Here is a 16,522-nt window from a genome sequence, read left to right as displayed (position 1 = left end):
AAGTGTAGTTAGGATCATCAAAAGAGTTATTATATGCCAAGTGCTTAGAAGAGTGACTGCCACATAGTAATTGCTGTATTGGTGTCAGCATTGTTTTGTCATCTTGTCTGAAAAAGATAGACATATTGCATATTTCTATACTCCTACCCACCTCCACCACCATGCTTAAGTAAAGACTATGCTTTTTAAAAAACTTTTTTTAATATTTACTTTTTTATTTTTGAGAGAGAGAGAGACAGAGTGTGAGTGGGGGGAGAAACAGAGGGAGAGGGAGACACAGAATCCAAAGCAGGCTCCAGGCTCTAAGCTGTCAGCCCAGAGCCTGACATGGGGCTCGAACCCATAAACCGTGAGTTCATTACCTGAGAAGAAGTTGGACACTCAACCGACTGAGCCACCCTGATGCCCCTTAAGCAAGACTATTCTTGCATTAAAAGCTAGTTTCATTATTTGTCTTGAGTTCAAAAGGTGTCATCAAATAAAACTCACTTTTATAATTTCAACAGCCATTCTTGCTCAATGGGCATTCAATTAGTAGTAAAACAAAAAGATAGTTGTATTGTTTTCTGCTTATGATTTAATAATCAAATTTAAAATTGTAGATGAGATCACTATCCACACAGATAATTTCTATTAGCATTTGGCATACTATGACCTTCCAGACCTTTATAAAAGCATGAGGCACAATCACAGGCACACACACATTTATTAAAGGAACACCTAACCAAACAAATAAAAACTAATGGAATTAACCTATACATGCTGTATTATTACCTCATTTTTATTTATTTTTTTTCAATATATGAAATTTTATTACCTCATTTTTAAATTAAATTGAACAAGTCATAGGTATATTCTTGTGTCAAAAGTACAATAAATAATTTTAATATAGTATTTCACTGTTTGAATGTAGCATAATTTTTTTCACTGAAGTAGAGATGACATATAGTATTATATTAGTCTCAGCTGTACAACAGTGTTTTGACAATTATATATATTATTCAATGCTCATGCTTACCAGGATAAGTGTAGTTACCGTCTGTCACGATATTACACAATTTAAATTTTCTTGTTTTTAATTAAAATTTTCTTTCTAATATACATTTATTTTTGGGAGAGAGATGGAGCAGAATCAGGGAAGGGGCAGAGGGAGAGGGAAACAGAATCCATAGCAGGCTCCAGGCTCTGAGCCATCAGCACAGAGCCTTACACGGGGCTTGAACCTACGAACCATGAGATCATGACCTGAGCTGAAGTCAGACGCTCAACCAACTGAGCCACACAGGTGCCCCAAGCTATTACACAATTTAAAGCAAAATCATATTGATGAGGAAGTAGAGTCTCTCTAGTTTCTCAATATTATAAGCAATAATTAATACTTTGTGTGTTTATAATTATGTGAACAAGGAAGTATTTTAAAATCCAGGTAGATACAAGCATAATTATATTACCTAAGTTTTTAAGTTTTTTGTTCTCTTTTAAAGTTTTGTTGATGCAATGGTGAATGAACAGTGGCGGCGGCAGCAACACCGAGTTGGGTGTGTCTCTGTTAGATAGTAATTGGGCTCTATAATTATCATGTTCCTGGATAATCTACCTGATAATCCTAGAACATTGTTGAACCATGAGTTTTTACAGAGGCACATGCTTCATTGGAAGATAAAGATTTTTTTGTCAGGTCTGTACTTATTTTAAGGGAACATAAGAGCTGTTAAATCTTACATTAATAAAATTCCAGCTTTGTCAATCATTTTAACTACTTAAGAAAAAGGAAGATTAAGGGGGGAATTAGAGCAAAGATTACTGATGAATAATAATGTAGATGTCTGAATATCTGATGCGTCTTCTCTCATAAGGGCCGTTTAAAAGGTACATTTCGTGCTTCTCTGTTTCTAAGTGCTTATGGCCTAATGCCGTGAACTATGTAGTTCAGCTAACTCTCCTTTGGAAAAGAAGTTAGCCGACCAGAAGGGTGGTGATATAGGGTTTGTATCAGTCACAGGAAAATAGCAAATGAAAACCACATACTTTTCCATCTTAATTGGGATGTGATGGTCTGATAAACATAATCATAGCATGTTCTCTCGTTATCATTGTTTTTCAGATATAAAAATGTGCATTTGTTTTGCACTTAAAGATGAGCGGCTGGCTGACCTTTCTTCCTAACTCCAGCAGCATTTTATTTTGCAGATAATCTGCTTCATTAATGAAAATCAGAAGCAGCTTGGAATATTTCGTGCATAATTAATTATCTTGGCAAGAAGATTTATGAATGTAATTTTTCTCAATTGCTCCAATCAGGCATAAGTGAGACAAACAAATAAATTAAAACTAAGTTATTCATGATCTCTTTGTATAAGACAGTGTCAAGGACATCTAAAAGAATTAAGTAAAACATAAGGGCATATAATCTCTTTTTACTACCCAGATCACACATACTTATAAGATACAATTCTTTGCAGGAGGAAAAACCGGTAACAGAATTCACATTTGGAAGGTTTTATAATTTCAGTACCATGTATATCATAATCATGTAGCCATATGTAATCATATTCTTCATCAATAGGCAATTAAAATGGCATCAAAGATGGCACATATAAGCACAGCCTCAGGGCATCAGCCTTGTACCTGGTGGGAAGCTATAAAGCTTTTGTGTGGGTGTGAGCATATACACTTACACACATACAAGTGTATTCTCCTTTATATGATCCTATGTTGTAAACAGGACTTAGAGCTTGAACGGTTGACCAGATTAAATTAACATGAGATAACATAAAAGTGCCTAGGTTAGTGTGTTTTTTAAAAAAGTCTCTGTTTGAATGCAGCTTTCTAACACTGGCTGGCATAAAATCAAAATAAGGATTGAATTATCTTGGAGATACTGATATCTAATAGCTCAGCCCATTAACAGACATACATGACTTTCTAGCCACTCATAGATTAAAATTTATCAGAGTTTTATTTAAAAAAAAATTTTTTTTAGTGTGTATTTATTTCTGAGACAGAGAGACAGAGAGTAAGTGAGGGAGACAGAGAGAGAGGGAGACACAGAATCTGAAGCAGGGTCCAGGCTCTGAGCTGTCAGCACAGAGCCCAATGTGGGGCTGGAACTCAAAAACCATGAGACTGTGACCTGAGCCAAAGTCAGACGCTTAACCAACTAAGCCACCCAGGCGCCCCCATCAGAGTTTTATTTTAACACATAGACTAGCTCTAGAATTTACTCTAAGACATGCCAGCAGTAAATGCAAAGTATCTTACAGTACAGGAGAAGCATATGATTTTACAGCAATAGCAACCCCTCCTAATAAGAATGCATGCTAACCGGTATTGCTTTCAAAGACACTGCATGTCACAGGCCATGACAGAAGGACTCTGGTGCAGATAGCATGGATATCAATTCTAGCTTTGACATTTACTAGTTACTTCTACACTTCAGTTTCCTTTTCTGAAAATGAGGATAATAATAGTATTTATACATTTTTATAGATTTTCTATAAAAAATGACATTATATATGTAAAAATGTGTAGAGCACAGCTTAACATAAGGTAAGTGCTCAATAAATGTTCAGATGTTCACCATATCATTATATATATTGGTGGTCACTTTCTCAGCTTTACTGGATAATGTCTGCACATAAAATCTTACATGTTGGCCAGATCCCACACCAGTTCTCTAAATTACTAGGTAATCTTAGCTTTCCAAAATATTATGATATGGAGGGAAAATAAATGCCACTTCATGGCTTGGTAGTGAGTGTAGTTTCTTCAGAAAGCCAACTTTATTTGTAAGTTTAAAATTAATTTTTTCAGGGTGCCTGGGTGGCTCAGTCGGTCCAACTTTGGCTCAGGTCATGATCTAACAGCTCATGAGTTCAAGCCCCGCATTGGTCTCTATGCTGATAGGTCAGAGCCTGGAGCCTGCTTTGGATTCTGTGTCTCCCTCTGTCTCTGCCCCTTTTCTGTTCATTCTCTCTCTCTCTCTCTCTCTCTCTCTCTCTCAAAAATAAATAAACATTACAAAAAATTTTTAATTAAAATTAATTTTTTTCTCTAACTTTTTTACCCTTTAGCTATTTTTTTAGCTCATTTATTCTTCTTATGGTTGATTATGTAATCATTAAGCTTTGTCATTTCTAAATACTGTTCAATTGGCTTAACAACATTTTAATTAGGCACAATTATTTAAGCCCCTAAATAGTCACTAAGAGGATTGGGGGACACACGCTGTGACTAAATGGCACTCTCTGCAGTGGTAGGACCGGTGATAAAGCTGTTTGATATGGGTGCTCGATGGGAAAGGCTCCGCATTGATCCCTGACCCTCAGACCCTTCCATTGTGTGAGAGTTCGCTGCTGCTACTTGAGCTGTCTGCTCAGCCCCATGGCTGCCTGTGATCTCCTTCTACCACCCCAATCTCTTTTTCTTCCCTGCCCCTGGTGCTGAAGATTGTTGGCTTTCCTTCTCTCAGCACTGCTACCACCCCAAGCTGGCCAAGAAGTGGGACTCATTCTTTCCTCTACCCTCATTCTCATGGTCCCCAAAGACAAGTAAAGGGTATGATTAATTTTAATGATTTTTATAGGAAGATTTATAAGCAAATAAGATAAACAGCACATTTTGAAAGAATGACAACATCTCTTAAAATTGAGCAGTTATCCTGTCAATATGAGAGTTTCTGACTTTCAGTTTTTCCAACAACCAAGAATGTAGGCCAAAGCTTCAGTGTCAAATCTATTTGTCTGTGTGGCTTAGAAATGGGGATGGTAATGTGAGAATATCAAACTTTGGTCCCACTCCTAAGTAGCCCTATCATGTCTGTTCTTTGTCTCTCTGTCTCTGTCTCTCTATCTCTGTCTCTGTATGTCTCTCTATGTCTCTGTCTCTGTCTCTGTCTCTCTCTCTTTCTCACACACACACAGGGAATATAATTAACTCCAGGTCACTTATGGTAGAACCCTAAGTTATATTGGGAAAACTGTGCCTTAGATATTTTTGGCAGTAATGCATGTTGCTGGGACACTAGGCTAGTCTCTGTTTCCTTTCTTGAAATAAAGACTTTCTTCTACTGCTGGGAGGGTTTGCCCCAATGAATCAGAGGTAATGCTAGAAATAAAATTTAGGCCCAGAGGTTTCCACTGTACTGATTTTATCCACTGGACTAAATGGCTTTCTGTCATTAAGGAGTTGAAAGTAAAGAGCCTACATAAACACAAACAAGAGTTGAGGCCAGTCTTGGGAAGGGAAGGGAGGAAGTCCTTAGTGCCATTTTTCTTCTGTATAGATGTGAGAAGAAAAATGTTACGTCCACACAAATCAGAATAATTAAATACATAAAATTGTGACTCCAGACAGGGAGATAGATTATCTCCGAAGCTGTTTATAAAGTAACAAATTTGCTTCATGACAAACAACACCTTTTAGCTTTCCTACTACCCACAGTAGAGGATACTGGGATTCCATAATTTGTTGAGGAGATACTAATACCTTCCAGTTGACTTCAGTAATTCATGGAGGGCTTCCAGATTCCACAAAAGAAACATTGTGAACTTTATCCTCCCAGAATCTCTGGAGATGAAAGCCAAATAATCATAAGCCAATAGTTAGTCCCAGAATGCATCTAAAAAGAAACCCAATCCATGTTTTTGGGAGTAATTCTTCTTTCTTCCCCTGTTCCCAAGTCCTCAGGTACAAAAATTAGCAACATGGCTTTAGTGCCTCTTTCCCTAGTATACATTATCACCCAATGGAGCAAATGGATATTTGAAGTTTGGTTATTGCCTAGTCAAATACAGAGCACATTTGACCATATTGCATAGTACAAAATAATGACTACTGGTTTCCCTACTGTAAAAAAGAAAAAAAAAACCTTATGGGAGATAAAATAGTTGTTATAATACTAGCATGCCTTCAAAAACAAAGTAGACATTAAAACTGTCACCTGTGGCCATCCACTATGATTGAAAACAGCTTTATATATGTGTGCATTTTTGATAATTGGAAGAGAGATTATCAAAAATTCCTTGGTTAAAGAAGATAAATAACTGATGCCTTTTCCTCTCCTTTATCAGTTTTTGTCTCTAGTAGTAACCGGTTATTTGTCAAGAATTGTTCTGCACATGGAAAAGAAAATGAAAGTAATTTGAAGAGATTTTCATCTTCCCTTAAGCATTTCTATTAAGGTGGTTTGAATTGCTTATTGCTAGCTCGCCTCCTCCAGCATAGTTTTAAACAAAGATCAAAAAATAAGATCTGATCTCGGATTGTAGAACAAATTGCAGAAAAAGAGACTGGTAGTTTTTGGCGGTCTGATGCATCGCTTTGGGCTGCAGCAGCGGTTCACCTTCGTGCCACCTGAGTGTTTTATTCTTGACTGTCAGCATTTTCTATCACTTGTGCTCCCATGTTTTACTCCTGTCTTTGGAATTCTGTTTGCCCTTGCTGTCGCCTCTACTCACAGCTGGCCTCTTCCTCTCAAGCACTGTTCCTGATGGGCCTGACCCACACATCTGTTCTCTCTAATGCAATATTTCCATTGATTCCCCGTGGTGGTATATAGAACCTATTTCCATGTTAGAATTAGATTTTATAACTATGGTGTTGTGTTTTGGTTTTTTATCTTAAGAATGTTCATAAACATAGCCTATAAGAACCATTTCTTTCCTCTGGAATCCTTTGGTTCTGCAGTGAGAAGAAAAACATTAGACAAGAAAGTATGAATTCTGATCATGACATTTCTGACTCTACCTGTGGAACTTTCCTCTTACTGGTTGTGTGAAGTTGTTTAACCTTGCAACACACCTCCTGGGTGTGTTTCCTCATCTGCTGAAAAGCAAATCTCTCCATAGAGGAGGGATGTAAAGATTGGATGAGGTAACTTGTAACCTGGCTAGAGTAGTCCCTGCCCCCTTTCTTCAAAGGTTGGGTTCATATCTTTTACTTTCATTTTCACTTCCCAACAGGGTGTTGAGGTGGGGATGGGTTGTCCAACAAGCTAGCCCTTCTTTGCCCAGTTAGTGCTCTCTTCCCGCCTTTCCCCTCAACTCTCCTTCATGCATCTTCAGTTGCTGCGTTTGAGTCTCAAAAAATGCTTGAGTCTCGTCTAATCAAATAAAGAAAAAAAGTGCAGGGAAGCCCCTTTGATTGCCTCTCCTTCCTTAAAGCTGTCATTACATCCCTCCTTTACTGAAGCAATAAGCTTCTTTGGAAGTGTCATTAACTCTACTTCCTTAGCCTCCACTCAGTGGTCCATAAATGCTTACCAACTGAGATATCATTTCAACGTTCTTCTGTCTCTACTCTTTTAAATTGCCTTTAATTAAAACTCAGTCCTGGAGCACTTGGGTGGCTTAGTCAGTTAAGCGTCCGACTTCAGGTTAGGTCATGATCTTACAGTATGTGAGTTTGAGCCCCGTGTCGGGCTCTGTGCTGACATCTCAGAGCCTGGAGCCTGCTTCCGATTCTGTGTCTCCCTCTCTCTCTTCCCCTCCCCTGCTCGTGCTTTATCTTTCTCTCAAAAATAAATAAACATTAAAAAAACTCAGTCCTTAGATCTACAATTAACCAACATGGATAGTCTGAATATCCTTGAATAGTGGAACCATTCAGTAAAGATACAATTCAAGTCATATAAGTGATTTCAAATTTTCTAGTAGCCACATTAAAAACGTAAGGAGTCACATAAAAAGTGAAAAGCAATTATACATGTTGTTTAAGCTAACAAATCTAAAGTAGTAATTCAATATTTAATCAATTCTAAACTTCTTAGCAAGGTATTTTTATTATTTTGTATACAAAGTCTATGACATTTGCTGTGTATTTTATACTCAGAGCACATCTCAGTTTGGGCTTGGCACAATCCAAGTACTCAATAGCCATTTGTGGTCAGTGGCTACCATATAGGATGGTGCAGGTCTACATACAGCATTTGAGTGCATTTTCCTGGCACTCATCCCTAACTTCCAAGGCAGCTCTTGGTTCTCATTGAACACCCCTGATCGCTCCTTCTTTGAATCTGCTGACTTCCCTTCTCTTTCTATGTCCCTTCACTCCCTGATAGGTGTTCCCCTTCCCTCCCCAAAAAAGATCTCTACTCCTTCTCTATGTTAGTTTTTACCTCCACTGGGCACTGAGTACCTAGAATGTCATATAAAATTGGTAGGATGATTATGAACACATTACTGAGATTAAGCTGGAAGGTAGGAACTGAGAAGAGAGAGGAAAAATGTTGCCATTTCTCCCTTAATCCATCACTGCCCAGAACTGATTTCCACTGCATACTCTGAACAGTTTATTTCTTCCTTCCTATCTATATCCCCTAAACTCTTGGCTCATGTTTTCATCCTCTTGCAAGGACCATGTTCTACAGAATGTTCTGATGCATCATTTACTGTACTTCTCACTCAGGCTTTTGGACAGCAGCTGATATAATTTAAACGCTTATAAAAAGTGCTCTTGGAATATCTATGCAGCTGTCTGCACTAGCTACTTGTGAGATGCAATGACTGATTTATTAGGTGGCAGAGTATTATGGTTGACATACTCTCAGTAATTTAGGTGTCCTGATTTTACATCGGAAGGACTCTGAGAGCCTATTCCGTGTGCATCCCACACTACCGCACAGTAAATCTGATCTAAGAGGCTGCTCATGTGTGTGATGCCTCATGATGAGATGTAACACCCCTACGATGAACTATTTCTGAGTTTTATACCAACTTGTTTTTATGTTTCTTCCCAGGGTGCATTTGGTAGTAAAAATGTGTAGATCTAGAGAGTCAGCATGCTTTATCAGGAAGGTATGTGATCAGAATGCACAGAATACCAACTTAGATCTTAAACTGCATTCGCCTATAGGGAATAATATTGCCATACAGGAATAGTATCCTTTGGGTGTTGAAATAGTATTTGCCAAATCTAGGGGATGAGGTCAGTAGATACCTTTTAAAAATCAAAACAACTCACTCCTTCCTTTCATCACTGATGGCATGTGCTAGATGACAAGACTTTGACTCACAAAATTGAGTAGGATTATCTGAGAGTTCAGGGTTCTCACCTGTTTTTAGAGATTAGCAAACACCTGTTTGTACCTATTTTTTATTCACTCAGATTCTATATTAACTTTCCCTATTAAAGCATTCTTGAAATTTCTGAGTTCCTCCCACATTGGCTAAGAATAAATAAAATTCACTTCCAGTATTTAATAAGATAAATGCTCTCTTTAAGTTAGTTATATTCATGATCCATTTTTCTTTGATGAAGCCTTTAAATCATTCCTCTAGTTGTGTATTTATATGGGCTTACTGCATCTTTTGTGAGAAATTATTATTATTATTTTTTTTTTACATCATTTGAGATTTTATTCATATTCCAGATAGTAAACATTCAATGTAGTATTACTTTCAGGTGTAAAATATAGTGATTCAACATTTCCATACAACACCCAGTGCTCATTATGAGTACGGCCCTGCAACCCCATCACCTACTTCCCCAAACCTCCTCCCACGTTCCCTCTGGTAACCATGAGTTTGTTTTGTATAGGTAAGAATCTGTTTTGTTGGGTTTATATGTTCCATGGGTTAAGCCTAAGACTCTTGATTTGGGTTCATGTCTTGATTTCATGGATCCTGAGATCAAGCCCCATTTTGGTTTCTGCACTGACAGCAAAGAGACTGCTTGGGATTCTCCTTCCCGCTTCCTCTGCTCCTCCCCCCATTCTATCTCAACATAAATTTTAAAACATTGAAAAACGTTTATTTCTTGGTGTAGCTCTTCTCTCTTCTTTGTCCCATTTCCCATTTGAAGTTTCTTAAATTCTACATATGAATTAAATCATATATTTGTCTTTCCCTCACTTGTTTCAATTAGCATAATACTCTCTAACTCCATCCATATCATTACAAATAGCAAATGTCATTCCTTTCAGGGCCGAGAAACATTCCAGTGTATGAGTATGAGTGTGTGTGTGTGTGTGTGTGTGTGTGTGTGTAGATATACCACATACACTTTACCCATTTATGAGTCAATGCTTACTTGGACTGTTTCCATAGCTGGGCTGTTTTTGATAGGGCTGCTACAAACATAGAGTTGCAATCCCCTTTAAATTAGTATTTTTGTATCCTTTGGGTAAATACCTAGCAGTTCAATTGATCAATCATAAGATAGTTATATTTTTAGCATTTTGAGGAATGCCCATGCTGTTTTCCAGACAAGCTGCACCAGTTTCCATTCCCACAAGCAGTGAAAAAGTGTTCCTCTTTCTCTGTATCCTCACAAACACCTGTTGTTCCTTGTGTAGTTGAGTTTAGTCATTCTGACAGGAGTGAGTTGATATTTCATTGTAGTTTTGATTTATATTTCCCTGATGATTAGTGATGTTGAGCATCATTTCATGTGTTTGTTGGCCATCTGTATGTTGCATTTTGTTTTTTTTGTTTTTTTTTTTTTATTTATTTATTTTTTTTTAATATATGAAATTTACTGTCAAATTGGTTTCCATACAACACCCAGTGCTCATCCCAAAAGGTGCCCTCCTCAATACCCATCACCCACCCTGCCCTCCCTCCCACCCTGCCCTCCCTCCCACCCCCCATCAACCCTCAGTTTGTTCTCAGTTTTTAACAGTCTGTGAGAAATTATTTTAATAAAAATAAATTAATGAAAAATTTTTTAAAAATTTAATGTTTATTTTTGAGGGAGAGAGAGAGAGAGAGAGCGAGCACACATGCAAGTGGGGAAGGGGCAGAGAGAGAGAGGGAGACACAGAATGTGAAGCAGGCTCCAGGCTCTGAGCTTTTGGCACCGAACCCGATGCGGGGCTCAAACTCACGGACCGCGAGATCATGACCTGAGTGGAAGCCAGATGCTCAACTGACTGAGCCACGTAGGTGCCCCATTAATGAACAAATTGTATAGCACTTGATAAAATACTCTCTGTGGGTTCTAATATGCATACTGTACATATCATCTAGTTCTAATTGGGTTAATAGAAATATAGATTATCTTCAAATAATTGTGAATACACTAATACTATATTTAGATATGGAGGTTATCTAATGTGCACATTATGCACAGCTTACCAAATATTCTGAAAAAAATGAGGTGCACTTCACATGAAAATTGCTGTAGGGTTACTATTACTTTTTAACTGCACGGTTGTTATCTTAAAATGCCAGTTAGCAAAGATTTCCAGTTAGTGGAAACCTGGAGAAACCCTCTTGCCCCCAGTTGTACTGCTTATTCCATGCTGAAAAATGCTAAGTGTTGGTATAAACCATTTTATCTCATAACCAGCTTTGTGATATCAGCCCTGTATTGATAATGGAATGTTCTATTCTAGATAACTCCTAACTTGATTTTTGCGTTGTGTGTGTGTGTGTGTGTGTGTGTGTGTGTGTGTGTAGGGGGTACATTTATTATGTGGAGAGCTTCAGGACTAACCTAGCTTTCTCTTTGACCACCTGGTTCATGCACTTCTCCATGTTATAGGAGTTCAGAAAATCCCGAGGCTGTTGCGGATAAGACAACCTAGTCTGTAAAAAGACATAGTATAATGTTTGAGCACTGCCCACCATTCTGAATGGGGTGCCAGGATTCATTTTTCAGGTTTGAAGTAATTCTCCCTAATGACCAGGGCTGTAAGACTTTAGGTGATCTAAGATGGCAGCAGGGCACAATGGAAAGAGAATGAACTTTGGATTAATGTAGGTTTGCAGGCAAATCCTGGTTCTGCCTCTTACTGTATGGCCCTGGATAAGCTGCTTCACCTCTCCTCACCACTACAGTGATGATATCGTACTTGTTAGAGAGTTGTGGAGAGAAATAGAAATGAGGCCCAAAAAGCAAGTAGCAAACTGTCTAGCATGTTGTGTGTGGGCTATTAGGGATCAGTAGCTGTGATGTGATCATGAAGATAATACTGCGTAGGATTTGAGAGTGAAATCCTCTTTGATTTAACTGGAATAAGGAATCTGCATCTAGGGTCTCCATATCAGCAGTCCTATGTCCACTTATGTCACCATTTAAAAATGTGCAGCTTCTTTCAAGTCTTTTGCTATTTGTTGTTTCAACCCTGTGTAAAGCATGTATTATAAATCAAGTCTAAATGAATGTGAGTCATGCCCTTAGCTATTTATTATATCAACAGAATTTTAAAAACTTCTCCATTTTCTGAATACAGATTTTCAGCAATTGCAACAAACTAAGTATTTTTGCATTGTCTTTTTAGAGTGGAAATATAATTCTACATATGCTGTTTAATAGCTTCATGTGAGTTTATGTAATAACTATACTCACATTCATATTCTTATCCAGAAAAGATTTATATCCTAAAAGAATGCATGATTTATAGACTGCAGGAACCTATTTTGTTGTTAGCAGATTTTTGAATTATTTTCTTTATTCCGTGTAATCTACTGAACTGATATATCATTTTCATGCTTTTCAGGAATTGCCCTATTTTTTTCTCTTATGTAGAGATTGAAATGAAGAAAAAATAAAAACCCACTCATATGAATTTAACATGTGAAATGAGCTTATGTAAAAAGAGACTGAAATAGCTTAAGTTTTGAAAAATTAAGAAAATACTTCTGAATTTCTACTTGCCTTTTCTAATCACTTGAACTTTGGTTTCTCTTTGTTGCTTCTTACCTAGGTTACTTGTTGGTTTCAGAAAACCATAAAAGATTTACAGGAACAAAGTCTGGGCTCATCACTTTCAGATAATGAGGAACTAATCTGTAAGCATGAGGAATTGATAATAAAAGCAAAGGTAAGAGACACATTAAAAAATAATTTAAAAATGCATGGACTTCTTTTGAATACACTTCTGTAGGTAATATAGAGAAATACCAAAACTCTCTCTGAGTAATCACTATTTACACAGAAAAGATTCTGATAGCATTAGCTAATACCACTGCCTACTGACTGGGCTTCTAGAGTAATAACCAACAAAACAGCCTCTACAACAATAATAACTATCTTCTTTTGAATAGTTAGTATGTATCAGACACTGTATTCAAGAGATACGTTATATAAATGATCACAAACCCATAAGGGGTAGGTATTGTTTTAGAGATCAAAACAAACAAAAAACAGAGGCTTGGAGATGCAAAGTAACTTGACCAATGTAATATATCTTGTCAGTGGCAGAGCTGAAATTTGATTCCAGGTTTTGTCTAACTCCAAGGACCAAACTCTTAAACTACATTCTTCTAGCTTTCTAAAAAAATCTTTTCCCTACATGAAGTCTCATTATGCTATTACTTTTATGATTTCCAGGCATAGTTTCTTGCTGTTCCCACTTATATTTCCCCATTTCCTTGACTTGTTTCACATTTCTTCTTTTTGTAAAAAAGTAATGGCTACTGGCCAGTCAACCACTTGTAGGTATGTGGAATGTGCAAAATGGAATCATGAAATACTGAAAGCAAGATGAGCAGAGTGGCCGGCTGTGTAGAGGGGCTCCTCTCCCCCTGGCGTCTTGTTATTTGGAAATTGATTCATTTGTATGTGTGGGGTCTATAAATACTTTCCAAAGTTCTTTACACGTGCCCCATTTTAATCTGTAAGGAAACAAAAGTTCATTTGTAGTAGATTGAGTGGGAACAGTGAAAACTTTAATCAGTATCAAGACTTAGAGAACTTTCTATTATTAATATCTTGGGTGGTTGATAGCTATAGATTACAGCAAGTCTTGAAACTCTGGAAAACAATGGGCGAGCACTACTAGATAAGGGTTGAAACTAAGGAAGACAAACCAAATAAATATTTACATGTTTGGAAGGGTGGGATTGGCAGCAAGCATGGGGAGGGGGGACAGGCAGGGGAAGAAGTAGACTGCATTTATCTGGACTGAAGTCTCAGAGAGATCATGATGCTTTTGTTTGTTTATTTATGGCTTCTCTCTGAACACTGCAGTATACATAGGTATCCCATGTGTTTGGTTTGAATATTTGCCTGATCGATAAAAGATTCAATTACAGAAGACTATTAAGGGGGATGATTTTTTAAAGTTCTTTAAAGTTTTTCCGCAATTGGTTTATCTGTTTAGGAAATTATTATTATTTTTTGTTGCTGTTAAGGCTAAACAGCAGTTTATTCTCTGGGTGTCAAACTCTTAAGTTTGTTTCAGTGAAAATTCTATCAAAATCCCTAAATGCTAAGCCGAAGAGATGACCTGAATTTCACAGAATTGTCGCCTCCTTTAAAACAAAAGTGGTTTATTCACAAAATTTAGACATACTTGGAGTTATATTCCCTGTAATACATGGTTCCTCACAGCCCTGAGGAAAATCTCACAGTCTGGAGAAAGTATTTGTTGACCTATAACCTCAGTTCTTACAGGACTTTGACAAGTTCTTTCATATAGATAGTAATGTTCTACTTCTATCTTTCACTTTAATTGGCTCCTATTTCTTTATCCCTTCTTAATGCCTGACCTTCTAGCTCATGGGTACTTTTACTGAACTTCTTCTGTTATTCAGCCCTGTTGCCAAGTTCTTCACTTCAGCGATTCCATTTTTCATGCCGTTGCCTCACACTGATTCATCTTTGTAATTGTTTTGTCCTGCTTCATTTATCTAATGTTCTTCTTTATATCTTAAGATATACTTTATTCATATATTAAATGTTTGATCTGCCCAGTGCCTTAATTCTACTTCCTCTGATTCAGGTATTTTAGTGTGTTGTGTGTGTTCATCAGATGTTATTTTTCTCTAGTTAATATTCCCTTGGGATATCAGCAATTTTTGACTGGTAAGGCATGGAAGGCTAGTGGTCTAACCTAGTGGTCTAACTGGTAAGGCAGTGAAAGCTAGTGGTATAACTTGACCCCTTCTAGATGAGTTGGGGGGGCGGGGCTGGGTGCCCTTGAGTTGAGTGCAGAGAGCTTCTGTTGTTTCAATTAGGGTTCAACCATTCCTGGTTTTCCCCTCTACCCCAGACACATACAAAGAAGGGGACCCCTTGAAGGACCTCCCACTGATTGGACTTTCAATTCTGCTTTGTTTCAAGACCCATTTCCCAGGGTTAAGTTCTATCCCTTTCACTTAGTGAGAATTAGAGAGGGCTCACTAAGAAACAGATCAGTTTGATTATCTCTCATATAGTAACCATCTACCTGGTCAGATTCCAGTGTCATCTTGATGTTATTTCTTCCCTCTTGTATTGAGGGAACTGGACTGGAGCCACTATTTTCTGTCCCAAAAATGGTACGTTGACAAGCACTGACCAAGTAGGTGCAGAAAGAAAGCGTCAAACCGAGAAAGTTGTCCCCTGGCATATCTCCTGCCAGGGTGTCTAACTTTATTCTATTCTAAGACATATGCTCCTGACACTGGGACCCAACCACCTTTTGGTTCCTCAAGGAAAGTTCTCATATCTGTAAACTTTCTTCTCACTTTGTTGGCCTTTAGAAAAAGGACCAACTACAGAATATGTAGGGCCCACCGTAAAGTGAAAATGTAGAGGCCTTTCTTAATAAATTGCTGAGATTTCAATACAGCAACAGCAGAGCATTAAACCAAGCATGGGGCTCTTCTAAACTCAGGGCCCTGTGTAATTAGTCTTATTTACGGTGTTAAGTGTTCTGCAAGGACCTACCAACATTTGCCGGTTAGATACTTCCCTTAGCAACCTTGGACTGACTGACCCTCTTCCTACCTGGATGAACAAGTTTTCTAAAAATAGATTATAATGTTATAATGGGTTATGTCCACATTTTAAAAATGGTTCAAATCTCTGCTGTCACTTACTGTGTAACTTTGGGGGCATTTGATGTCTTTTAGCCTTACCTTCCTCACCTATAATGAGGAGGTGTGAAAACTCAATTAGAAAATATTTGTGGGAAGGGGAAGAAGAAAAAAAAAGATAAGGAGGGAGCCAAAGCATAAAAGACTCTTAAAAACTGAGAACAAACTGAGAGTTGATGGGGGATGGGAGGGAGGGAAGGGTGGGTGATGGGTATTGAAGAAGGCACCTGTTGGGATAAGCACTGGGTGTTGTATGGAAACCAATTTGACAATAAATTTCATATTAAAAAAATATTTGTGAAAGCACCCACATTTTAGTAGTGGCTCAAAAATGTTTTTCTTTCCCCATGAATGGTGTAAATGTTCAAATAGTTTTCATGTGTCCTTTTTCAACCATCTCATTCCTTGTTCTTAGGGAAGAATTCCAATTTTATATGACCTTAAGCAGGAACCGGCATATTATATTTTGGAGTTTTGTTTGGGTATGGGTATGAGGAAAGGAAGGGGGAAATGTTTCTTTCAAAGGAGGTTTAATGTATAAATAAGGCCTCAAGCTGGGGATTTATTAGTGAAATTCATAAATAATCTGGTAACACAGGGAAAGTAGGTGTTTCTGCTCCCCACAGCTAAATTGAACAGCAGGAAGCTGTTCTGTATTGCTTGTTAGTCTACACAGTAAGTTCTTTCTAAATAAATTTTGAAAATGCCTCTATCATTTCTTACTGGAATATATTCAAATAGGAATTTGGAAAACTCCCTATCTCTTAATAAATATG

The 16,522-nt window shown here is 37.6% G+C and overlaps 1 protein-coding gene across 2 annotated transcripts in view; it reads left to right on the top strand.

Moving 5' to 3' along the window:
• CCDC141 (coiled-coil domain containing 141) overlaps nt 1-16,522 on the top strand; it is a 228,886-nt gene that overhangs the window by 94,466 nt on the left and 117,898 nt on the right. For both annotated transcript variants that reach the window (XM_042949270.1, XM_042949269.1), the window contains exon 7: nt 12,650-12,766. In XM_042949270.1, the coding sequence (XP_042805204.1) occupies nt 12,650-12,766 (117 nt within the window). The remainder of the gene's footprint in view (nt 1-12,649; nt 12,767-16,522) is intronic.

The sequence above is a fragment of the Panthera leo genome, chromosome C1 (assembly GCF_018350215.1).
Source record: "Panthera leo isolate Ple1 chromosome C1, P.leo_Ple1_pat1.1, whole genome shotgun sequence".
NCBI lineage: Eukaryota > Metazoa > Chordata > Mammalia > Carnivora > Felidae > Panthera > Panthera leo.
Note: the sequence above shows the minus strand (reverse complement) of the source record. Positions and strands in the feature narration are given on the sequence as shown.